The sequence below is a fragment of the Malurus melanocephalus genome, unplaced genomic scaffold (assembly GCF_030028575.1).
Source record: "Malurus melanocephalus ecotype Western Australia unplaced genomic scaffold, MMel_1.1 scaffold_83, whole genome shotgun sequence".
In the NCBI taxonomy this organism is placed as follows: Eukaryota; Metazoa; Chordata; class Aves; order Passeriformes; family Maluridae; genus Malurus; species Malurus melanocephalus.
Window position 1 is genome coordinate 280,259 of NW_026623315.1, and position 25,339 is coordinate 305,597.

The 25,339-nt window shown below is 39.1% G+C and overlaps 2 protein-coding genes across 2 annotated transcripts in view; one reads left to right on the plus strand and one right to left on the minus strand.

Annotated features, from left to right (window-relative positions):
- Positions 1–5,644: 5,644 nt before the first annotated feature.
- Positions 5,645–18,280, minus strand: KIAA1143 (KIAA1143 ortholog). The gene is made up of 3 exons (XM_057367688.1): positions 18,107–18,280; positions 15,935–16,094; positions 5,645–8,015 (listed from the first exon to the last, which is right to left on the minus strand). The coding sequence occupies exons 1-3, from the start codon at positions 18,212–18,214 to the stop codon at positions 7,804–7,806; spliced, it is 480 nt and encodes a 159-aa protein (XP_057223671.1). The 5' UTR covers positions 18,215–18,280; the 3' UTR covers positions 5,645–7,803.
- A 155-nt stretch (positions 18,281–18,435) lies between these two features.
- Positions 18,436–25,339, plus strand: part of KIF15 (kinesin family member 15) — a 35,909-nt gene continuing 29,005 nt past the window's right edge. The window contains exons 1-7 of the mRNA XM_057367690.1: positions 18,436–18,528; positions 20,457–20,499; positions 21,715–21,898; positions 22,991–23,067; positions 24,190–24,227; positions 24,362–24,459; positions 24,846–25,025. Of these exons, the coding sequence (XP_057223673.1) occupies positions 18,510–18,528; positions 20,457–20,499; positions 21,715–21,898; positions 22,991–23,067; positions 24,190–24,227; positions 24,362–24,459; positions 24,846–25,025 (639 nt within the window). The 5' untranslated portion in view covers positions 18,436–18,509. The remainder of the gene's footprint in view (positions 18,529–20,456; positions 20,500–21,714; positions 21,899–22,990; positions 23,068–24,189; positions 24,228–24,361; positions 24,460–24,845; positions 25,026–25,339) is intronic.

The following is a 25,339-nucleotide window of genomic DNA, read 5'->3' on the forward strand; positions in this document are numbered from 1 at the left end:
ATTCACAGAAGTCACAAATGCCCTCCTGCAGAATAATGACCACAGAGCCAAAAGCTCCTGTTATTTAGTATATTGCTGGCTATAGGTAATCAGTGGCAAGATCCTGGAGTGTCCAACTTCTTTGAATTTAAACCCACTCACCTCAGACTACCGTATTCAGGCTTAGTAAGGGGCTCACRCATCTATCAGAGTCATTTCACTGAGAGTGATGCAATAATATCAGTAAATAATTTATCCCAACCTGCCCATGCACTGTAGAGGAATTCAGCAATGGCTCTTCTTGTTAGTACCATGTTTAGTATGTTYGGTGTGAAATAATCTGAAACACAATGATGTCAGTTTAGAGGGGTTGGAGTAGCTTAAAACACAGAAAATTATTAATGAAACATTATAGCTCAGAGGAGTCCCAATTAGATGAAAAGTSTCCAACTTACCTGTATCCTGATGACCACAATGCCCAGGGAGTGGAAGGYTCTTTCAATCACCAATAATACTCAAATTAGGATGAAATGGGAATTGCCTCCTATCATSTCTTTTGTTACTTTTGTTGTCTAGAAGGGAAGTTCAGTGTCTWTTCATATCTGTAATGTATGGAATTATATTTGTCCTATTATATAATCTTGAAATGTGCTATCAGGAACMAGCTAGCATTTCCCTTTCTGCTCTACAGGCAGATCCTTCTCTGTAGTAGCTGCAGTCMTATTTGCAGATACAGTCTCAAGCAGACAGAACAAGGTTCCTCAGTAATGGGGCATAAACAACAACCCAAAAMCACWCTGTTGTAAGAAAAGGGTTAACTCTACAAGTGCCAAATTGTTTTGTAACTTGAAATAGAATCATGTTACCCATCCACTGTTTRAAAGCATATTAAGCATTTAAAYGAAATTTCAAAATTGSTCTGAATTTGACCCTCCTCTAATTTTGATTTTCACAAAGTATTTTAAGCAATTTGGAATGATTACAAATTTATATTCAAATACTAAGTAGCTCAAAGGAACAAGTCTTTTAGCTCCCATCAAACTCAGATACATAATTCCATTCCCACAGGWGCCTTTGAAAATCCCTATTTTCAATGTTGTTGTCCTATGGATAAATAGCTCAAACATCATTGGCTTTTTGCACAAACTTCATCTGCCTGAAATAATTTACTAAAATCATAAAATTGATTTAAACTCTTCTCAGTGCTCCATAAATTTTATGTAGCCCTTAAATTATAAAGCTGCTGCTGCTGCTCTGGCACTCATCAGAACAATGCTTAATCTCTTCTCTCAAGATAGCTGGCATGTCAGAGGAGAAAACAAGGGACTCGGGCAGCTGAATTGTTTGTTTCAATTTAACAGGGCAGAATAAAACAGCCTAGATGCCAGGGCTCTAGTCCCAATGAGACTGTGTGCATCAAGGTTTTATGGCAAAAATAAGTTGTYTTAACCTTCCCCTGCCTTGCCTTGGTTTTAAACCAGAAAATAGCTTTCATTGATTTCACAGGGACTCTTTTCGCACACATCATCAGGTTTGTGATACTTGAGATGTTCCCTGCCTAATTTATAATCAGTGTGTTCTTGTTCTGATATACAACAATAAAATTCTGCATCTGTCCAATTACACATTGGCATCAAAATGCTCTGCAAACCTTAGTTCATCCATATCAGATAGTTTCTCAGCCCAAAGCTATATCAGAACAGGTAGGGTATTTTCTTTTACTAAAATCAGAGGTTTTGTGACTGTTCAGTTTCTTTTTTTTTAATCTCTTATCTTTTCCAGCAAAGATTGAAGGCAATTTTGAACTCTAKGTAACACAAGGTGAAAATAAAGGTCTAACATAGAGAAACTATGATTGAATGGACTCCTTTACTCTCAAATTTGGCCTGGTAACATATTAAAAATGCAGACTGCTTTATTAAGATTTTGGCTTGTTCTAGCTATTTCACAGTAAAAATATGCTATTTTTTTCTAGTGAAGTCTCATCTGGAGTAGCCTGGTCGTGAGAGGCAGACTGGTCTGGACTTTATTAGACTCACTCTTTTTGGGGTTTCATCCTGGGGATCCAAAGTCAGCAGCTGCTGTAGTCTTTTCCTTAGCCCAGCCTTTCCAGCTCTTTCCACTCTCCTGGTAACATTCCCTAGTCTGTCATTCAGACAGTCRTCATCTTTAAGGGATGCGTTTCAACTTTTCTATACTCACGCTTTTCTCCCACGTAACCCTGTGAGTTTCATCCTTCCTCATAGGCTGTTTTTGCTCAGAGGTATACAAACCATCTGTGCCTCTAATACAATGTTCTTAAATAGCCTCCAGGCAGATCTCTAAGGTTTTTAAGTACTTCTCTTTGCCCTTCAGCCTGCTGTTAACCATTTTCCTCATAGTTTTATAATCTGCCCTTTTAAAGTTCATTGTTACTGTGTTGTCCCTAAGGGAACAACTCTTTCATGATATCAAAACTAAAAGTGTTCAGTGATCACTGTTACCCCACAGAGGCTTGACAACACCTTCCTCTAATAACTTCTGCCTCTTACAAGCCAGCTCCCTCTTGCCCATGGYCTTAACTAATCAGGCATGGCACTGAGGACTGCCACCAGAGTCAAGGAATAGGAATCCTTTGCCATATGGATTGGAATGGCACCAAAGCCACTTCACATCTCTTGATAAGAGGGGAAAAAACTGCTTTTACCAGCTGTTGCTTTACCTTCAAAAAAAATGAAGACGTTAGCAGTGAGGTAAACAACAGTAAAATTCAATCTAGTGTAACTTTCACGACTGGTACCATTCATTTTTCCCAGGAGGAAGTTAATTCCCAGAGGCTGGCTCTGAGATTTTATAGGTTCTCAAAATCTTGAGGAAGCCTACAGAAGGTTGCAGTCACATGAAACTCTGTGGTGTGTCTCCCCTGGTTTTAATGGCTATCTTTGTGACTGGTGCCTGTGAAATGCTCTCAGTTAGTGGGGTAGAAGGGAAGGTCTACAACATAAAAATTGTCTTTGCAGGTTAATACCTTGCACCAGGAATGGGAATAAAGGGATGATACTGAAGAGGCAGCTGATACACCAGCCTTTCTGTTTGCTGAATGAACAAAGGATTGACTTATGGCATCTTGCCACAGGAGAGGCCTATAGGTTATTAACCACCTTCAATGGATCAACACTTGCTGAGACTGCACATCATACCTCCTGTGCTGCACAAAAGGTAATGACTCATCTACAGGCAAGCCTGATGTCCTTGAGAACACAATTGGCTCTGCACAGCCAAGTGAAGCATTACTTAGTTAATACACTACAGCGTAAGGGAAACAATCAGCTGAAACGATGGCATTGCTACTTCCTGCTTCATTTTAAATCTGCAGCTTCCTAACAGGATTATATACTGAAGACTGAAAAAGAAAAGGACATTAAGTCCTATGATGAAACTTAAAAAATGTGTAATTAAAACAGCTAAATACAGGCTTCTTGTGCTCAGTGTCTGCAAAATACAGCCTTTGATCTTCCAAATGATATTTCTTGGAAGTGCTGGGCAAAAAAAACTATCAGAATAGAATTCTGACTCATCCCTTCCTCTTTAGGCCAAAGAAATGAACATCTGCAGTACAACAAATTTGCTTTTATTTCAGAAATACAACCAAGGGTATGAATTCCTGGGCCACCTGCCCATTCTTGGTTATTCTATCAAGAATGCAGCATTCTTGATGATTCCCCTTGATTCCTTATCRTTTAGAAAAAGATCCTGATTCTTCAAAAGAAATGAAAGTGACAGAGCATCTCACATCTCTTAACATCCAAGAACTGCTGCAGTCTAAAAAGCCTCCACTATAAGAATCTATTGCTGCAATGCTACTACAGTTCACAAGATTTGGCACACCTCACTGCTCAGCTAACACCATCAATAAAGGTTTGAATTAACTGGAAAATTTCAACTGTTTTATGTATCAAAACTGTATAAGATTCCCATATGAGGTAACAGGCCACATCTGACCAAGATTCCTACACTGTGTAACAAGCCTCARCTACTCTCACGTTGATCTTCCAGCTAGGAGTAAACTTCTCTCACGTTTAGCTAGGCAATCTCCATGAGAAAATAAACACATACACATTTCTCCACTACAGGAGGGGAAAAGGACTGGAAATGGGGGCAAGGAAGAACAAGAGAGAAGGCAAACCCAGGAAAATTGTCCCTTCCTCTCCTAGCCTCATGTTGTACTTAACTTTGGCTTCCCCTTTATTAGAAAGGTCTTGTGATYATTATTTTCCCATGCCCCACTATAAGACAGGGGATTGCTTAAGAGTTTCACATTTCTTTCCTGAATGAACAAGTAATTGTTCTCTTTAGTCACAGGTTTCATGGGGAATTGATGGTGTGTGTGATTTTCCTGGTGCGTCATGGTAAGAACACTGAAATTTCACATGACTACCTGATTAAAATGCTTTTGTGTATCACTCACACTCCTTATTAAGTATATCCAATTAGTTATTGTTAGGTGAACTGGGAGTAAAATACAATGAATACAAAAGTCTCCTCCTGGTCAGAGCACTACAAATCAGTTGGGATAAAGAAAAGAACTTGGGTTTCGRTATCCACCTTTCTTTTCCCTGCCGTGTTGCTTGAAGGACAATATACCTTTCAATATATTATTTCCAAGTAAACTCAATCAATTTATTTGCATTCCAGACATCTGTCATCAGGTTGTAGGRCAAGAAGCATGATTAAGCAAAAGTACTGCACTCAATACTGTATGGTAATACTCTTTCTACTGGACTTCAGTCTCCCAAGTCTTTCACTAAAAGKGGTAACTTTTGTTTAGATACAATTACTAACCAGACCCAAACAAGATCTCAATCTTCTTTTGAACAGGCCAGATCAACTGCATATTTGTGAGGCCCCTTTAATTTTAAGYTAAAACCAAATTCCCTCTGGTGCTTAGCAGATTTATCTCGATAACCATGTCTCCTAAACTGCCTCACACCTCAAGTGAAGAGMTTCCATGCTGTGAAAGAAAAATGTGAGCAAGTATATTTCTGTGCTGACAAACAGAAAGACTTTAAGTAAGGAGTCAATGGTTAGTTCATTCTTTCAGATGAGTCTCAGCAAGTCAGAGTATTTACTCAATATTTGACATATGCACAAATATCCCTTTTGTATGCTGGAATCCTACAAAATTACTCAAGGGTGAATATGTATGTATATAAATATATATATAAAATGGATTAAAACAAGTTTAAAGTATACAAAATAAAGAGAAATATTGATCCCTGGAAACTTCTGGTCCTCGTATTTATCCTTTCTAAATTTGTTCTTCTTTATCATATAGAGAGAATACAGACAAATTATGTATTTACAAATGTCCTCATGGGAATAATCAGATTTTCACACAGCACTTCTCTTGCARTTCCGATACGAGACCAGTGCAACAAGAAGATTTCAATATCCATTTATAGGTCTGATTTCAATTTTCTGCAAGGACAACAGATGTATTMATTTTCAAAATCAAGGTAATGTGTRCTCACACAAACAGTGTGAAACAGTGTGCAGACTTGCATCTGATGTGCTGCAGGAAGGTGGTATGTAGAGAGACAGGCAGCAGGGACAGGAGCCTCCAATATCATATGGCAAAAGAAATCTCATTTCATGTACTGAAATTTTTAATAAAATATCTYTGGACTACGTAAAAGAAAACATAATTTATTGTTTAATACCACATGAACAAACTAAAACCAGCTGTTTCACACAGCAACTTGAAATTTGCTCCTCAAYGAAGCTTTACAGGCCAAATAATTTCAAATGCCCTGTCACAGAGCAGAACTGGTTACAGAACACATCACACATCCAAATCATTTCAAAGTCACTAGTCATGTTTCTACCACCTTGTTCTGCCAAATCCCATCAGGTCTCAGTGTCATGTTGAATTTCAGCACATCCTGTTACATAAAAGGTGCTGAAATGGTCACTTTCTTTCTATGCCCATCTGCCCAAGGTTGTTGCTCCCCCTTTAAGACCTGGGGATCAGAAGAACAGGAGGGTCTTGCCCAGGGTTTGCAGAGGCAGGAAGTGCCAGGATCCCTTTAAAAGCAGGACAACACTTGGACAGGCCTTTCTTTTGTTTCCATTGGCTACTGAGAAGCTGAGGCAGCGCAAGGCAGAAGCTCCGGTTTGTCTGGGTCTCTGGGCCAATGAGGACATTTTCTTTAGACCTTTTCCTCCTTTCATTTTCATTGCTGTCACCCGGGATGGCCAGCCATGGAACCAAAATGGGAAAAACAGAACAGCCCCTGTTCCATATGGTCACTCCAGCCCACCAGCAGTGCTCAGCTGAAGTAGGAGGGAGCAGAGTCCAGGTTGCCCCAGYCATCTGCCTCTCATCTTCTGCTGAGGAGGAGGCCAAGTCCCTCCATGAGTTCCAGCTGCTGACCAGTTCCAGCTGCCACTGTCAATGGAGCTGCTGCCACTGGGAGAGAGACTCTATCAGGTGATGTGGAGCAAATGGTTCGACAGCATTTGACGGGTTTTGGAGTCCAGGTTTCTTTAGGTTTTGTCCTTGTTCCCTGTTAGTCGTGGTTAGGGGAAGAGGGACTTTCAAAATTACAGAGTTCTGATACTATTGAGGTTTCTTTTTCCTTTGTTCTGTCCACCAGATGGTTGGGAGAAGGGGTTTCTCAGCCAGTTTGTCTTTGTCCTCTGGACCACATGGTCTTCTATGGAGGCCACCATTTTCGGGGAGGGGCTCCTCTGCCATCTTGTTTTCTTTGTTCCCAGGCAGTCCATGGGATTTTGCACCTTTGTATTTAGAGATTACTACTGTTGCCTATTGCTGTTTCATTTTTTAGTAAACTGTTTCTTTTTCACTTTTATGTTCTTGCATTCATCTCTCCCTATTGGTGAAAGGGGAGTGGTTAAAACTAAATGGGGCAGTAACTCATTTTGGAATGTCAGCCCTAGAAATTGTCTTAAACTAAGACACACACAGTTATAGTGTTTCTTGACTTAAATTTCCTATTTACAGCTTCCTACTTGAAGAAAACCAAACTAATGGTTTTCCACAGCTTAAAGATTAAATGCATTTTTAAAAGCAAGCTGTCTGAGATCCCAAATAATTACAAACACATAGGTAGTCAACTGGAACAAATATACTTTAAAAAAAAAACCCAAACACCACCAAACCACTGAGCCCATCAGTGCCAAAACCGAAGTGCACAATCTCCAACGGTTTAAGCTTGTTTTGCATTAGTTGATACCATCAACTGGAATCAAAATCTTTATACCTTACTATTACAACCTAAGACAGGATCAAGACTACATGACTTTAACAACTGCAGCCTCATTTACTGCAAGGCTAATCTTGCAAACCACAGAATGCAAAGCTTGTGCAAACTTTAGTTAAGCTATGAGCCAGAAAACTCCAGTCTCTGTTCCACAGCAATGAAGTGTCTCTCTTTTGAATTTCACCAATAACAGGTGAAAACCACACAAATGCCAAATAAGCCTATTCAATACAGGRAAAATACATTTTACTAATGGAGGGCATTTTAAAATGTATTGATTGAAAATTTATAAGCTGAATATATACAGGTATATTTTGCTACTCATTTGTGACCTCAAATAGCTTTTACACACATGGTTAAATTCTCTTTTAAAATAAAGACATGACATACAGTTCCAACTAACTGCAAAGACTTAGCTCTTGCTGATTTTATACTATATTTCTCTAGTTGGACTATAACAAAGTAAGAAAAGACTCAAGACACCATGCTTCAATTTCTATGAAAGCCCTCAGTGTTATTCAGGTCTCTAGAAGGGCAAGTAAAATATAAAAAAATACAACCCCTAATCATCATTTTCCTCATCATCAAATGAGAGAAGACTGCTGTTTTTCACTTGCTTAGCTGTACTCTGAGAAGTAGTTGCTTCCCTCTTAGTTTTCTTTGCTTCTTTCATCTTCTTACTTGAACTTACATTGAAGTCCAAACACTTCTCTGATGAACGTTTGGCTGGTTTCCTGAACATAATTTTTCCATCAGCAGGTTCTGGGTCATCATCTATAACAAAGACAGTAAAGTCAGAACTCATCTGCACATGTTCACAAACAAGTACAGACCTTCGCTATTATCTTGAACCACCATGATCTTGAACCAAGATCAGTGAGACTTCTGAGAGAATACACCATTAAAAYGTACTTTTTGGCCATAAACTCTGCATCAATGAACATCCTTCCTGTACACACACCTGCTCCATGGCAGCCAGCCCTTGAAGACAATCCTCCTGCAGTTCCTGCTAGAAAAGGGGTTTTATTAACCAGTTTTAACTTAGAAGAGACTGTGAGCAGTAGAGCTTTTCTTACACATTCTATTCACATCCACTTAACAAAATGGAGAGGACAACTTCATAGGATCCTCTCACACCGCTTCAATATTTGTAAAATTCATGGCAACAAATGCACTTATTTCAGAATTATGGTATCTCTTTAAATAACAAAATGGCACATATACAAAAAGAACTGTTTTTCCTTAATATATTCTGTCTTGCTGAGACGGCTGAAGAACATCACAGGGTAATAAATCTCCCCTAAATTACCATAATGGATGCAAGTTTCAGGGTTTCTTTGTATCTGCAAAATCACCAAAAGTATTCCACCTGACTAATTTTGCTATAGTACATGCAGAGGAGCAGACAGCAATCTCAAATACACAAGTCCCTTCCATGATTATCAAGCAGAGTGGTAAAGCTACTGTATAAGTAACAGCATAATGGAAGTATTTCTGGAAGAGAAAGTGTAATTGTAAAGTCATGAATCAGACACGAAGGTTCATGCTGCAATAGTTTGCAATTTTTGTAATGTATATGAGACAGAACGCTAAGGAGCCATAGGTTCTGTGCAAGTTATTTTTCCTAAATTACTTTTGTGAAATTCATTACTCAACAAAAATGTGTTTGACAAGATTATGTACTGTTTAATTATAACCAATAAATAACTTCTCTTTAGCACAAGTTCTTTCCTTGGTATATCAGCACTGTGGCAGAAGACTTAACATTTCAGCATTATCTACATAGCACTGGCTGAAACCCTCTCCAGTGCATGCTCAAAACAATAAAACAAATAAATCTGATGTCTTAAGGGCTGTGTGGCACAAATGAAGACATCAACTTCAGCAGGAAATTCCACTACAATTCCTCAAGTTTCAGAGATCCTTTATAAGAAGAAATCTAGCTTGAAAAACTAAGCACCAATTCTGTCGGTGGCTTCCACAGAATGAATCCTTGCATATGGTGACCAGCTGGAGCACAAGTCTTATTGAGGAGCAGCTGAGGGACCTGGGATTGTCCAGTCTGGAGAAAAGGAGCTCAAGGGAGACCTTCTCTCTGCAACTACCTAAAAGTAGATTGTAGTGAGATGGGCATCAGTCTCTTCGCACAAGTAACATGCAATAGGAAAAGAAATGGCTGCATGAGGAAATTTAGATTGCACACCAGGAAAAAAATTCTTCACTGAGACAGTGGTAAGGCATTGGAATAAATTGTCCAGGGAAGCAGTAGAAACACCAACCCTTGCAGTGCCCAAAAAACACATGGCACTTGGGGACATGGTTTAGTGGCAACAAAGCAGTGCAAGGCTAGTAAGTGGGACTCAATGGATTTTAGAGGTCCCAAAGCAAACAATTCATTACTTGTATGAGTCTACACTAGTTTATGAGGAAATACCACTATGCAGAAAATAACTAACCAGGTTTGGGGAAAAAATATYTCAGTCTTGGTGCATTAGAAAAGCATTACAGTTATAAAGGATTACCAACAATAATAAACTGTAGATATGAAAAGCATGTTTCTCAATGGATCCACTGTGAACTCTACATGGAAAACTTAGGTGTTTAGATGCAGTACATGTGATACAGAAGTTAAGAAAGTGCCTACAGTAAATATTAGGAGGAAARCAGAACTCCTGCAAACATATCACACCTAATGAATCAGAATACACAATTATTTGGAAACACAGATCTTCAAATTTAAACAACATCTGAGGCATGATACAAGCCAAATTCTTTAAAAAACCCCCCAAAAAAATCTATAAGCAAAACTTCCCTTATGTGTAGACACAGCTGTCTATGTACTGGAGCCAGTCGGAGTGCCAACGTATAAAGTATCCGTACAGCTGTGGAAATGGGACAATCAGCTACTGCATAAGCATGAGGAGCAAAAAATCAAATCTTATTGGACACTCATTAAAAAACTGATTACTTGATTACTACATTTTCTTGGAGTGGCAAATTTAAAAGCCTAACCCCTAAAAATGTAATCAAAGCATACCCACAAAAGCAAACAGATAAASAGCTATGTATTTGTAACCCGTGGAAAAACAGAGGACAGAAATTTTAATTTTACTCACAACTGTCCTGCTATGMACACTGCAAACTCCACTAAATTATTCTGTTTTGCCAAACAGATGGAGGAATTGGTAAGCACCTTTGCAAAATGAATTTAAACATCTAATAAGCAAGAAGCACAAACAGCAAAGCTSAGAAACTCCACCAAAATGGCAACTAGTCAGCCCAGACTASTCAGCCCTCCAAGACCACAATTCTATTCACAGGTCATTCTGCATCAAAGGAAATTATTTTACCTCTTGGCCTTGTTAAACACTGTCAAAATTTCATTATATGCTCAAGGATATTCCCTTCTGCAGGAAGCCCAGGCCAGCTTCAGAGAGCAATGTGTGTTAGCAGTGCTTGACAAAGAATGAAGCAGAGGAGGAAACACAGTAGGCCTGGCCTTACCTTACCGAAGTGTGAAGAGAGTGAGGACAGACTACATTTTCTCAAAGATTTTGCTGTAGCAGTTCAAGAAATTTGTGTTGAGTTGTTAAGATTGTCTTTTCCAGCTAGTAAAATGACTTCACTTTATCCTCCGTAATTTTACCAGGTTCTTGTGTGTCAGCTATCTTTTTTGTTTGCATCAAAGACCTACCAAAAAACTGACTTGTATAATGCAATGCAAAAACAAACAAAAAAAAAAAAGACTGAAGAAACAATCTCAGTGTTGGTAGCTTTAAAAACAGAGTCCCAGTAAAAGACTCTGTTAGTACTACAATTATGCAAAGCAGGATYTCTGGTAAGCACACTGAAACACACAAAGCAAAATACATAAAAGCACTACAGGAGAAATAATAAAATCCACTTCTGACAAATGGGTCAAAAACTACACTAGCAGTTCAAATTCCCACTGTTCTTAGTCATTACTGCTTTTTACCTAGATCACAAACTTTTATACTGGTTTACCAAGACAAGCACAGTCAGAATGTGAGCTGAAACTCACTTTACAAGTGACATCAATTTAAGAAGCCACAAAGCCAGAAATTTCTTCTTTTCTTTTCATTTCAAGTTATGCTTTACATAACTTTTTACTTTTTCTCCTCCAAAAGCAGAAATGAGGGTCTGAAAAAGAAACACCACTCTTCAGTTTACAGGGCTTTTTATTTAGTATTCATTTGTGTAGTTAGCAGCATCACTTTTCAGCAGTTTCTGGGTCAGTGATAGGAAACACAAATGGCACTAAACTGTCAGTTTAGTGGAACAACAGAAGGAACAGTGGAAACCATATACATCTATTCAAAGACAGAAGGCTGGGAAAAAATCTAAAATAACCTGGGAAATTTCTTAATGGTTTCTAAGGTTAGAAATTCAGGTCAGCCATTTCAGATGCWCCTTCCACTGCTTTCTAGCCACCAATTCTCTATGCATGCCTTGAAAGCATTTACTCTAGGAATTTGACACACAGGTGGTACAAACATAAGGCCAGTCTTGCTCCGGTAGTCAGTCTCAATTGTTTATGAGAACACTTRGGAAAGTTTTCCTTACCTAAGTACAGCAAAGTTAGCTTTGATTTAGGTTCCTGCTTTTTCATGTGATGAAGAGCAGCATTAACTCTGTGAGATGTATCTGATGTAACAGCTGCCCTATCAGAACAGCCTGTGCTTAATCAGAAAGAGCTCCAACAGCCAAGACATCATGGACTGTACTCTCCTTGTCTCTTCCCTCTCCCATCCTCTCCCAGAACCCAGCATATAGAATGAAACAAGATAAATATTATAAGGCTTTGAACAAGAAAGAACCCCTTTTGCCAAATTTGGTCATCTCCATATGTCAGAATGTCCCAGAGGCCAAATGAACTAGAAAAGCACTAGGAAAAAAACCCTCATTTCATAGACTATAACAAATGTTGGGATAACTCTCTTACAGCAATTGACATATTTTCTTTTGTGCAAATTAAATTTTTCATAAGACCATTTTTCTTTGTCTCTGAACCAACAGTAACMATTTATAAAATTATGCATAAAACATTAAGCAAAATCACTGTTGATAAACAAAACATTTCTTCTTAAAAAGCCTCTAAGTCTCTGCTCCGTGAAGAAAAACATTTCAATATAGAAGAGTGTATTCTCATTTAAGAAAGTTTGGTCCTAAATAAAACAAATCTCTATGACTCTGCTTGCAAAAGCCAACAAAAAAGCTTCACTAGGATTTGTTCTGCCTTAGGAAGTAAGTAAGTGAAGCTAGGACATTTATCAGCTGGTTTKACAAAATTAATGCAAAAGTGTTGTTCATCCAGAAAAGAAAATGCAAGTCATGAGAACATCTGGTGTCTACAATTTAAAACCTAAACCAAACAAAACCAAAACAAAAATCAAACAAACAACTCAAACCAAACAAACCAAACCAAACAAACAAAACCCAAAAAGCACCAAGAACTGTAGCCATATCGAAATGGTTATACAAAAAAAACAAAGGATGTAAACGAGATACAGAAAATTCTAGAATAATATCCCAATCCAAAGCCTGAAGACAAGGTCCTTCAAATGAAGACAACTGCTACAGATATGAAAGAGGAGAGGGCAGAATCTCAAAACTGAGTACTTTCTGTGTTTTGAAAAACCGTTYGTGTTCACAACAGATAGTCAGTAGCACATTTCTTATGATCTATCAAAGTGCCTTAGCATTGATGCATGCTGGAAAGGAAGATTATCAGTTGGTAAATTTACTTCCCTATTACCTTTTCAGCTTCATGTAATGTCACTAATGATCTGATTTGGGACTATATATTATGGTCTAGTAGCCATTAAATTAATTTGACTTTCAAGTCTGGGATAAAAATCAAAGCAACGTGAAATGCAGTCAAGTCATGCAGCACCAAACTTTCTTTATACTTCCCATTTTCAGAATTGACAGCCAAAAAAATAAAAGAAAATMACATGTTACTCAAAACTCTCTTCATTAAACTGGAAGTAACCACTTACCTAAATACCTGCCTCAGACTAGAAATCAGGATTTAAATCTAGAGGTCAGACTGAGAGTGTAAAAATGGCCCAATATGCAAAAAAGCCTTCACTTCAGCAAGCTGCAGCATAGTCACACACACACCTTCCTTCACTGAAAATATCACACTGRGTTCTCTCCATGGCAGAGGAACACAGTAGCACTTCCCCTGTTTATTCCCATAAGCCATAAAAAGGAAAAGGACACGAAGACCTCATATTAACTGCAAAGGCAGATGAATGAATAGTAACACAATAATGTAGAACAGAGGGCAGCAGTCCCCAACACTCCTGCTGCCTACTTCTGTGGATTTTCTCCTCCAAATTCAAGTTATTACTGAAAGGCTGAAGGGGTAATAAGCAGAGGTGACAAAGGCCTACAGGGACTCAATACTGCCACCCTCACTACATACAATTATGTCTTAGGAATGTCTTTTTCCACCAAATAAGTTCAGTCACTCTATTCAAACACACTTCCATTTCACACTGTGTATTCAGCTTGGTAGCTCTTTTGGACTTTTTTCACAGCATGGACTCCACCTCAATAGAGTGTCATGGACAACTACTTCTTTTTGCCCAGCCTTACAAAATCATTYTTCCTCCTACTGTGATCATTCAAAGTTCAAGTTGTTTACATGAAAAGGAAGCCAATACTCAGAAAGAACGTTGACATTTCTTTCCAATAAGTTGAAACTTCTCCCAATACTAGGAGGATGAAAAGAAAATTTTTGATGACTTTAGAAACTGCAACACTAAGCATTTATGTGCATTACACTTCAATACCAAGACACCAGGAAGTAAGCCCAAAGCTGAACATATATTCTCGGAGGAGCTCAAGTCATATAAACACAGCCCTAGTCCTGTACTTGCTTAGACCTAGCAAATACACACCTACCTGCACAAACAAATAGGACACATTTTTATTTAGTTTCAAGCTAACCYACATTATTAAAAATTAAGATTTCGCATCAATCTGCTTCTCAAAAAATGTAAGATTCTCAAGTTATTTTSTACCACTATTGTTATTGGTTTCTCCATTTATACCATTGAAATTTTAACACATACATCTACACAGAGACAGCACAAATTGAATTTTCAAATCYAAATGGCAAACAAAGAGAGAAGAATATTCATAGCCATGTTGATGCCTGATAATTTTTGCTTTTCCTTTTTAYGCTTGYTGTACCCTCTACGCATTCCCCTGTACCACTTAGCCCACATATTTGCAAATTCCTGTGCCTGAAATTCCAGCTTAGTTTAGGAGTTCTGCTGGGCAGAGAGACCAAACATCCTCAGGAAAGAGTCAGTGTGCCCTGTTCTACCTTAAACCTGAGGCTCCAGCCTTGGGTGAAGCCTTCTCTCTGGAACATCTTGTGTAAACTGGGATCTGGCCTTATCTGGGGGGGGGATTCATTAGAATAGGGGGACATTACTGCATTTGTTAAGTTTCTTATTGGGGAATCCTAGATAGATATGCTAATTCCTGAAATCTATAAAACTTGTATCCGTGCTGTACATGGGTGTGCATTCTGCCATCAAGTTGTGCACCTGGGATCCCAAATACCGAGGTAAAACCCTTTTATTCCCTTAACCGTGTCCGTGTCATTATTAAAAACTGGCCGTTCAAAGCAACAATGTACTAGGCCTCACAATGTGCTCTAAATTCAATTGGCAGCTTTTGTAAATATCCATAATGGCTAACCACAGAAGATGTCCAGTTTCTATGATTCACCTTTCCATTTTGTACTTGTGAGACTCCAGTCCTGTATTTCTAATTGTCAAGACATTTCCAGTAGAGATAATAGTAGCTACACTACATTCTATCTGTCAAGTCTTCTGTCAGCAAAAGATAAAGCTACATTTCCTCACACATGATTGAAGTTTCTGGACGCTCTAAGTACTTATGTCAATCACATCTGAATGATGAATACTGAGAAATTCTTAACATAACTGAATCCATCAGCTGTAGTTTCACATTGTTATTGTCAAACTGCAGCAGCCCTTCCCACACCACTTCCATCTTTCCATTCTATCTAATTCTTTGTAGAGAAGAAACATTTWTTTCTGTACCTTGCTAGTTTTTGGCACTATTCTATCATCTGTTTACCTTTGCTTGTGTATTTGCAAGTCACAACACATACTGGGGTTGATTTTAAGCAAGTAAATACAAGATCCAATCATGTGAGTGAACATGAGTGTCATGCTAAGGGAGCATGTTCCCAAGCCACATGTGCCACTCTTTCCACTGAAGCACAGCCCTAACATTCTCTTCCATGGACGCATATAGTTACCTTTAAAACATCCACCCCATTGTCACATTTGGCTGAACTAGTTATYGAGTTCAAAAATATCATATGTGATGTCAAAAGACTGCACTGGGATAATGACATGCCATTACATTAAAAAAAAAAATAATTTAAGGTGGTATTCGGAGGAAGGATGGTGCACAATCAAGAGGCACAGAACTGCATCATAATAAAAAGCCAGACAGTCTTAATATGTACTTAATGACTTGAGATWAGGAACCACAAGTGAAAAATTCAGAATTAATCAAAGATAGTAGTGAAAGGTAGAAAACTGAGCAAATATCAGGCTCCTTTTTATGGATTATCTCTTTGACTACACAAAGCAAGAAATCAGTAGTCTAAAATTTACCTGATTCGTTCGACTTTAAGGCCTCTTTGATTTGCTGTTTAATTTTCATTGCTTCTTCGGCCGTCAAGTCCCCTTTTTTCAGTGTCACCACTTGAGGCTGCTCATCTTCCCTGTCACTGCCGTTGTCACTGTCATCATCCGCAAGGGGAAGCTGCTCCCTCTGGACAAGAGAGAAATAAAAGCCATTCTGATCATCACTCCAGTTGTGGGCCAGTTCCCTTTGGYTTCACTTTTGCAGAAGGGTTAGTGAGGACACTTGGCACAGCTGCCAGTGCTGGGCCCTCCCAACACACRTTGTCCAAAGGACATTCCAATTCTGTCACTGAGACATGGCTTCCCATGGAAAGAAACAGCATCAGAGTATGGGCTCCTTCAATTAGAGACCAGAACAGCAGGAACTTGGAATGCAAGAAATTAATTCTGTTCACTGTCTTGACTGTACAAGCACTGTCTGCCATGCAACACTATGAAAAGATTTAAATGCGTGGTTTCAAATTTGAACTGTCTAAGCTGTACTCAAAAGAGCACAAAGGGAAATGTGGGTCCATGATGGCTGGGTTATTAAAMCTGCCTAAACAAATCACTACAAGCAGCACTGACACAAGGAAGTTAGTGCAAGGAAGATAGTGCTTCTGTTTCCAATCTCTCAAACTTGTKTTCTGAGACAGGAGAATCATTTGGGATCATTTTATTCACAAAATAAACCTTCTGGCATGTGAACCTCAGTGCAGCAACCTGAAGTTTGGCAATATTAGAGGAACTGAAAACTTCATTTTGTAAGTAAAAGTACAGACAGCATTACATCTACTCAATTTACCAAGAGATAGACAAAATGCAGTCTTTCTTGTGAAGTGAAATAGTTTGTACTAGATTAAAGGCCACCATTTCACCATTTATCTGAAATTCCAGCTTGTGAAGTGGTTTGGTTTTTTTGGTTTTTTTTTGTTTTTTTTTAATGAATCATTGTGACTATTACTTTTCTGACCACTCTGGAGAGGTCAGGCGGTACTGGCTTCTGTAGGTCAAGATCCACCACAGATTTGAATTGAACTTTAAGAGGCAGCACAGGCAAATTGAGCCAGTGGTGAAAGTCAATACATTGTTTGTAATAAAAGGCATTTTCACAGGTAACTTTTATATCCACATGGGCACAAGTGTAAATCCAGGCCATAACAATGGGCCACTGGGAAGAGGAAGCTTTTTTCACCAGATTAATTTTTGGCAACATAMAGATCAGGGTGGGATCACAAGACATTTGTTCAAGTACAACTAGGTAACAATGTAACGGTACAGTGCTACCATAGCTTAACTTTAAATTTTCTCAGTCATCAAAAAGAAACAGYTTTACATGTGCTATACCACAGTAATGATAGGCTCATTTCCTAAGATACCCTGTAAAASCCTGCTTAGAGGGAACATATCCAACAGCACACCGGAGGCAGAAAAAAACGTGTCTCAGGAAAGGCTGCCTTTTAACAAGTTTGCTCAGACCCCATTGCCCCTGTCCTGCTTTCCTGGCCATCATAACACAGTTTGTGACCACTGACCTACAGCAAGATGGTTTGGGTTGTGAGGCACCTTMAAGATCATCCAGCTCCAAACSCCCTGCCGTGGGYRGGGATACATCCACTAGACCAAGTTACTSAGAGCCTGGCCTTKAACWGTTCTAGGRATGGGGCAGCCACAATTTCCCTGGGCAACCTGTCYCACCACCCTCASAGCGAAGAATTGTTTTCCACGTATGTAACCTAAATTTACTCTCTTTCAGTTCGAACCCATGTCAATTCTTTTCCAATAATTTCTTTTATTTTTAAAACATCGCCTCCCTCCCGCCTGGGTCTTTTACAGGCCAGCTCAACCTGGCACATCCCCGCACTGAGGGGCTGAAGCGGCTGCTGCGCAAGGCCACCACAGCAGCCGCGGGCAAGGGGCACTGCGACTTGGCGCTGTTCGCTGGATCCGSCAACAGAGAAGCAAAAATAAGTTACACACGCGATTTCAGTCAGTTGCAAGCGGGTAACTACGGCTCCTCCTTACACTGCAAAACCCTGGAGTTTTTCCCCACCGCCCGCAACGGGAAAAGGACGGGGGCGCAGATGGGCGGGCATCAAGGCTCGGGAAGCGCCATGAAGCGGGCGCTGTCCGTTCCCACCCCCGGGGCCGGGGCGTTACCTTGGTGTCCACCGTGGGGCCCTCCCGATACCCGACCTGCCGCTTGAAGCGGCTGAGGAAGGCGGGCTCGGCCGGCCGCACGTAGGAGACCTGGTTCCTCTTGCTCATGGCCGCCGCCCGCACGCCCCTCACCGTGCGCGCTTCCGGGACCAAGGCGACCAAGGCGCACCTCCCTTCCGGAACGCCCCGGAGGAACCTTCCCTCCTCCYYCCYYCCYTYCCCSGGAGGAACCGGGGGACGGGGCCGCTCTGGGCCAATGGCGAGCGAAGAGGGCGCGGAGGGAAATGGCGGCGCTCCCGCCGGCCGCGGGCAAGGGGCGGGGCTGCAGCGCTGAGCGCCAAATTCAAAGGCGCCGCCATTTTGGAGCGGCGGGCGGGCGGGATTYGCTGGGGCCGGTGTGACCATGGCGCCCGGCGTGAGAGGTGAGCGGGGCTGGCCGGGAAGGGACTCAAGGATGCGCCTGCTGTTTTGGGGAGCAGGGGTGGACTGCGGCGGCTCGGGGACCGAGGGGCGGCTTTACCGGGGCAGCCGGCCCACGGCGGGGCATCACTCGCGTGTGAGAAGCGACGGGGCCAGGAGCGACTGTGCTGGGAGGGCTCAGTGTCCCGGGGGGGACGATGCCCCGGGGGTTCTGCCCTGCGRTGCCCGCGGGACACAGCACTGCCCCACCGTGCTGTCGCGGTACCGGAGAGTCGGCCCCTTCTCAGAAGCGCAAAATATGCTGAGTCCGAACGGACCCACAAGCATCATTGAGTCCAGCTCCCGGCCCTACACAGCACTGTCCCCAAGAGTCACACCATGTGCCCAAGAGCATTGTCTAAACGCTTCTTGAACTCTGTCAGGCTCGGTGCTGTGACCACTTCCCTGGGGTTCCTGTTCCGGTGCCCGACCACCCTCTGGGTGAAAAACTTTTTTCTAATATCCAACTTAAACCTCCCCGACACAACTTCAGGCCATTCCCCAGACTGTGCAAGTACCTATCKGTCTGATTTCAATTTTTAAAATGCACTCCTTTCCTTGATTACTTGTGCAATTGAAGAATAAATAACTGAATGAGAAGCTAAAACATTTCTCAGATGTTGCGTGAGTCAAAGCAAGTATAGGCTCACACAGCAGCAGATTATTTAGGTAGTATAAATGTCAAAGAGAAGGTTAGCGCCTTTGTACATCCTTGTTCATTCTTTTTTTAAAGACAATCTTCCTAAAATAAAACCTGTGTGCCTTTAAGGATTTTACAGTCTTTATTATTGGGATAATTTTGAGGCATTATTTTTCATTGTAATTTTGCTTATTTTCTAAATGCAATTTTGTTACTTAGTTAATATTTTGACTATGTCATGTACTTTCATGCCAGATTTATTGTCTAGTTAAAAATAAGTCACCTTACCTACCTATGGGGTAGTATGTGCCATCTCCTTGAAATCTGAAGCTGTACAAAATGAGGCTCATATCACAGAATCAGTGAAGTTGGGCAAGACTTCTGAGATTGTGGAGTCCAACCTATTTCTGATCAACAACTTGTCAAAGATCATGGCAGTGAATGCCACTCCAAACACCTCCAAGCATGGTGACTCCAACATCTCCCTGGGCAGCCCATTCCAAAGTCTCATCATCCTTTCAGTGAAGACATTCCTCCTCATGTCCAACCTGAACCTCCCCTGGCACAGCTTGAGGCTATGTCCTCTTGTCCTGTCACCTGGAAGAAGAGTCCAACCCCAGCCTGACTACAACTTCCATCCAGGCATTTGTAGRATAAGGTCTYCCYAGAGCCTCCTTTTCTCCAGGATAAACAAGCCCAGCTCCYTCAGCTGCTCCTCATAAAAGCTGTGCTCCAGATATCTACAGGACAGCTTTATCCATTACAGGGTKATCAATATTACTTCACGGAAGTGAAAGTTATACAGCTACTCTGTTGTGCTGGTTTAGGATATTGAGGTTTTGCAGTCACATCAGGAAAGCTAAGCTGTGCTGTAATAGTTTATCTGTGTTAAGTTTACAATTTTAAAAATATAATGGAATGTATAATACCATCAACATTTGTCTCTAATTCTSTGACACATTTGCAAAACCTTAAATACTTTAACTTAAGAGCCTACTCATTGCACACACATTGACAAGTGTGCTCACATTACTGGACTAGCTTTTTCCACCTCTGTAACAAACTGAAATCTTTCTGCCAAAGGAAGACAATTACAAAATATTTTTGTGCAGTTCTGGTTCATGCACAAAATGGATCTTTATAAGGCTCTCCATTTATTTCCTTCTGTACTGCTTACAGTATTTTCTATTTAAGTGGGGTTTTTTTAGCAGTAATTTTATTTTGTTTCATTTTTGTGTGTCCCTTTTATAGGAGATTTGCGTGACTCTTCAATACCTTTGTTGAACTCACCTGGGTAAAGTATCACTGGCCAGTTCCCATATATGAATAATCATATTGCACAAAAAGTGCAAAGAAACCTAGCATAACTTTGTGAGATAATTTTATAATTTTTTTTTCTTTCAATCTTTTCCTGCCTAASATTGCTACCTTTCTCTCCTGACATCCTTATAAGTTTAAAAGAAAAGTTCTCATAATGAAACAGTTAGACTGACATGCTGGTTTCCTCTTGGAATGCTGCCATGCAATGAAGTCTCATTTGTYTACTAATTCTGCAGCTGGACTGCAGATTTTATCTGAAGAAATATTCCACTAGGAAATTAAATTCTGTGAGGAAGCCCTAAACTAAAACAAAAACCAAAAAGCCCTCCTCTGAGTGTAAACTATGCCACAACTCAGAGTACTGTTATACAATGAAAGCACATTTGGCAAATTAATTTGGTGTGTCTTAAATCCAGTATAACATCTTCCCTGTCTCAGCTGCTGCTTGTGTTAGTCCTTTCCTCTGTCACTACTCATTTCATTCATGAAGACCCTTCTCCACTTTTAAAACTGTTGTCTTCCTTTCTTTTACATACCAAAAGTAAAAAGAGCAGTTATAACACACTGCTGCTTTAACTGTCTTTTGGGAAACGATGCAGTAAAGTAAATCCAAGTTTGCTACAGCTTCATGTAAGGATTTAATTCTCTAGTATTTTATGGGTATTTTGGTATTTATGGCAGAACTTTTCAGAGCCTTAATATAAATCATGTACAGTTAATYATTAAAGCTAAATTTAGCCACTGATAAATGTGATGAAATAGGTTATGGTTGTTTTAGATACAGGCCCATGCTATGCTTTATTTGATTCATTGGTAAAGAATTGATTCTTATTTCCCTTTTCATAAGCAACAAAGAAAAATGCTAACAACTTTTTTGGTGGACTGTGGCATTATCTGCTCCCTTTGTCTATTAAAACCTTGAGTAGTAAGAAGGGCATTTCAAGTTTACTGTGCAATGTGTTCTTTTAGAGCTAAAGTTATACTGACATATAACTGCATGTTGTTTTTTTAATCTGYCACATTTTTACCTTTAACAACTCTTGTAGCGAACTGGTGTTCATCTACAAGTAGCATGATTTCAGGACAAACTGTAAGACTTCACATGCTTAAACTGATAGTTGTCATTTAATTTTATCAGACAGCTGATAGATCCATATTGGAGTAATCTAATGCATAAATATTTATTTAGTGTTGAAGGTGATGCTATCAAAGTTTTTGTGAGGGTACGTCCCCCTTCAGACAGAATTGCATTAACTGATGGAGACCAAGGCCTGTGTTTATCTGTTCTTTCATCAAATACCATCCGCCTGCATTCCAAGCCTGAGCCAAAGATCTTCACTTTTGATTATGTTGCAAATATGGACACAACTCAGGTAATCACTTTAGAATCTCATAACTACTGCAATTTTTGCCCAAGTTTTGGCAACTACTATGCTAAGCCTTTCTAAAGATAGAGTGACTTAGGTCTAACTTTTTGCAGTGGTTAGATTGGAAATGCATAGTTATAGTACAGAAATGCTGCATGAAATTTTGCTCTCCAGTAGTTATCATGTAATATTTTTAGCTGTTTCTTTAATTGGAGTTTGACTTGAAATTGAAGTTTTTGTTTGTAAACATTATGGTAACACCATAGACAGAAAATAAATCTGCCTGTTGACACAAACATACAAAAATAACTGGCAGTCAGTAGCTGATATTACAATGTAATTTCACAGAGTTGAATGGGCTTACAAGGATCATCAACTCCTGGCCCTGCACTTTTGTATTTAAAGAACTATATTTACTATATTTCCTTCTTATACTTTTGCCTTTTAAATGGATGCACTGCTCATCTGGGGCAAGTAATACTGGAAAGAAAATCCTTCAATTTAATTTCTATAATAATGTGTTTGACATTCTGAGCATAATTTTAATTCTGCTAAGGCTTTGATTCCATTTAATTTATTTAAAAAAATAAACAACAAACAAAACACCCAAAAAYCTCTCCTGCTGTAGGCTGTTATTCGTAGCTAGGCTCTTTTTGTAAATCTAAGAGACAAATGTGAAAATAGGTAAGAGTAAACTGTGCTAGTCTGTTCAATGTGCTATTGTGCAGTGGCAATTGTTGAAAGCTAATTAGATTTTTTAAGTGTTACAGGCATCTGACCTTCAGATGGTATAAATTGCATAACATAATCAAAACCACTGAATCAAAATTAATTATATCTATTTGAAACTGTTACTTTGATGCTGGATTTTATTATTTGTGTTTGGGTTTATCCAAAGAATACAGTTTTTTCAGAGAGAGTGATTTATGTCAAAGACAAAGACTTGCTTCGCTGTGAGAATTCCAGTGGTCATGGTACATGTCTAACCTTAAGGAATGCATGTATTATATACATTATAAACTTATAGCATAAGTGACACTGATGTAAAAGATACTTAAACAGGTGKTGCCAAGTGCCTTCTTTTTCCCTTGTCCCCAGGAGTCTGTGTTCTCAAGTGTGGCTAAAAACATTGTTGAATCTTGTATGAATGGCTACAATGGAACCATCTTTGCATAGTAAGTAATTTCATAGCAATTACAGTCATTTCATAGCAATRGCAACACTTAAGGAGGTTGTGCTAATGAGTAGTTCTGGTTTTAAGAGTCAGGAGCATGCCTAATGAACAGTAAACTTTAAAAGTGATTCCTTACTGTAGCAGAGTATAAGCAGTGTTCTTGCAACACTGGATGGTACTTGTTTCTCTTTTGGAGGAATCTATTTGTAGGTGTTATGATTTAAACACTTAAGACTAATAATATGGATATAAACTCATTTCAATCTTACTATTATTTGTTTAAATAGTAGGAGTTTCACTGTACTGTTGAAGAGAAAGCTAGTAGTTTTCTGTATGTCCATAGTCAAAGGGTAAGAAAAATGCTTTATCTTCATATTTGGCCAGCTCAACTCTTCAGTCACTCTTGGCTGCCTGTGGGAAAATGCATGAATGATAATTTTAACTTTAGAATATTTTCAAGGTAGAAACATATCCATGGCTAGTAGTATGAATATAATTATATTACCTCAATATTTTTTTCATTTTGAAAACTGAGGAAGCACTTTGGTCAGAAAATGCTGACTTAAAGGGCTCATCTAATCTACGCCTTACTGTTTTTTTTTTATGTAGCACAGCTTTTGCAAAATTATGGAGCCCTTATTATTTGTTAAAATATACAAATGTAGAAAAATTAAATTAAATTGCCCTGAAGTTTCTCTAGCTTGATTAATAACTACATTATAAAAAGCTCTGAAAGAAAAAAAAAWTTAAGTCAAATATACCCTTATGTACACTACTGAATGACATAAAWCTCAAAAGATTGATCCAAAAATTAGTCTTATGTATATATTAGAAAGTCTTCCTTTTAATGCCAACTTCCCTTTCCAACAGAAATAAGGAAGAAAATGGTGGGTGATAGGGCAGACAAAAGGTGATTTATTTAATGGAATTTCTCGGTATAATTTGCTGTTCTATTTTTATATCGTTTTGGCTGGCTGATTTCTCAGTTTGCTTCTTCTCCTTATCTTTAGTTTAGAAGAATTTCTTTGTTTTCAGCTTTAACTTCTGMTTAAAATATATAGATTAATAAAAAATTCAGAGCCAAAACAAAGTTTTATCTTACTATTTTATTTCTTTTTGTTAGTGGCCAGACTGGGTCAGGAAAAACCTTTACTATGATGGGTAAGTGCATGAGAGAGATTAATCTTACAGCAGTTTCTTAATTCTTTTTCATCTTGAGATGTATTCCTATGTCCACCACTACTCTTGAGTAGTACTAATTAGTTTTTTTATTTTAAATTTAAAAATCTCTTTAGGACCATCTGATTCTGATAATTTCACTCACAGTCTGAGAGGTGTAATTCCACGGAGCTTTGAATACTTATTTTTTCTAATTGAGCGGGAAAAGGAAAAGGTACATTTATTTTATACTTACTATTGCAGTGAAAGTAATGTCTCACAATAAAAATCAGCTGAGGATGGTAAATTGGGTGTGCAGCCATTAAGTTACCAAGATTATTGCCATCTTGCATCAAATTTATTAATGAAAAATGCTTGCATCTAGTACTCTAACAAATTATGGTGCAGTTTCTTCAGACACAAGTGTGCTTATATTTTGAGTCTAAAAATGCATCTAGGTTTCTGGATGTTGGTTGTCACCTGGGCATCAGAAATGTATAGTATGCAGGATGTATATGCAAACTAGGAGCTTTAGATACTTGTGAAAAGTGACTTGCTGCCATACAATGCCAGACTTAATAAAACCAATCTGTTTATAGTGTAAATTACTCTGCTTTTCAGGCTGGCAGTGGAAAGAGTTTTCTCTGCAAATGCTCATTTATTGARATCTACAATGAGCAGATATTTGACTTGCTAGATTCTGCTTCAGCTGGACTCTTTCTCAGAGAACACATCAAGAAGGGAGTCTTTGTTGATGGTGCTGTTGAACAGGTGTTGTCATCTGCTGCTGAAGCATACCAGGTATTTTTTGGCACTTTTTAATATTTAGACTATTCATCTTGATGCTTATTTGGTAAATATTCCTCTTTGATTAAAGCACATTTTTTGCCTGTTTTTTGTATCTGTGATGCCTTCTCCCCCTATCTCCATACTCCAAAACACTCTGTAAAAAAAGGCTAGTTTAAAGCAATTACTATCTATTTCCTCACTATCCCACACCTTTAAGAAATTTTAAAAGCTCTGGAGTTTGGAGTATATGATTGGCAATGACCGTAATCCTTCCCTAATGCTTGCCCTACACATCTCTGAAATCGCAACAGAAAACTACATAACTG

What these genes read in the sequence shown, in the direction of transcription:
- KIAA1143 (XM_057367688.1), bottom strand. Translation starts at nt 18,214, where the DNA reads ATGAGCAAGAGGAACCAGGTCTCCTACGTGCGGCCGGCCGAGCCCGCC. An exon ending in GCCCCACGGTGGACACCAAG is followed by an intron (nt 16,095 to 18,106) that starts GTAACGCCCCGG and finishes TCTCTTGTCCAG; the next exon opens with AGGGAGCAGCTTCCCCTTGC. An exon ending in CTTAAAGTCGAACGAATCAG is followed by an intron (nt 8,016 to 15,934) that starts GTAAATTTTAGA and finishes TCTTTGTTATAG; the next exon opens with ATGATGACCCAGAACCTGCT.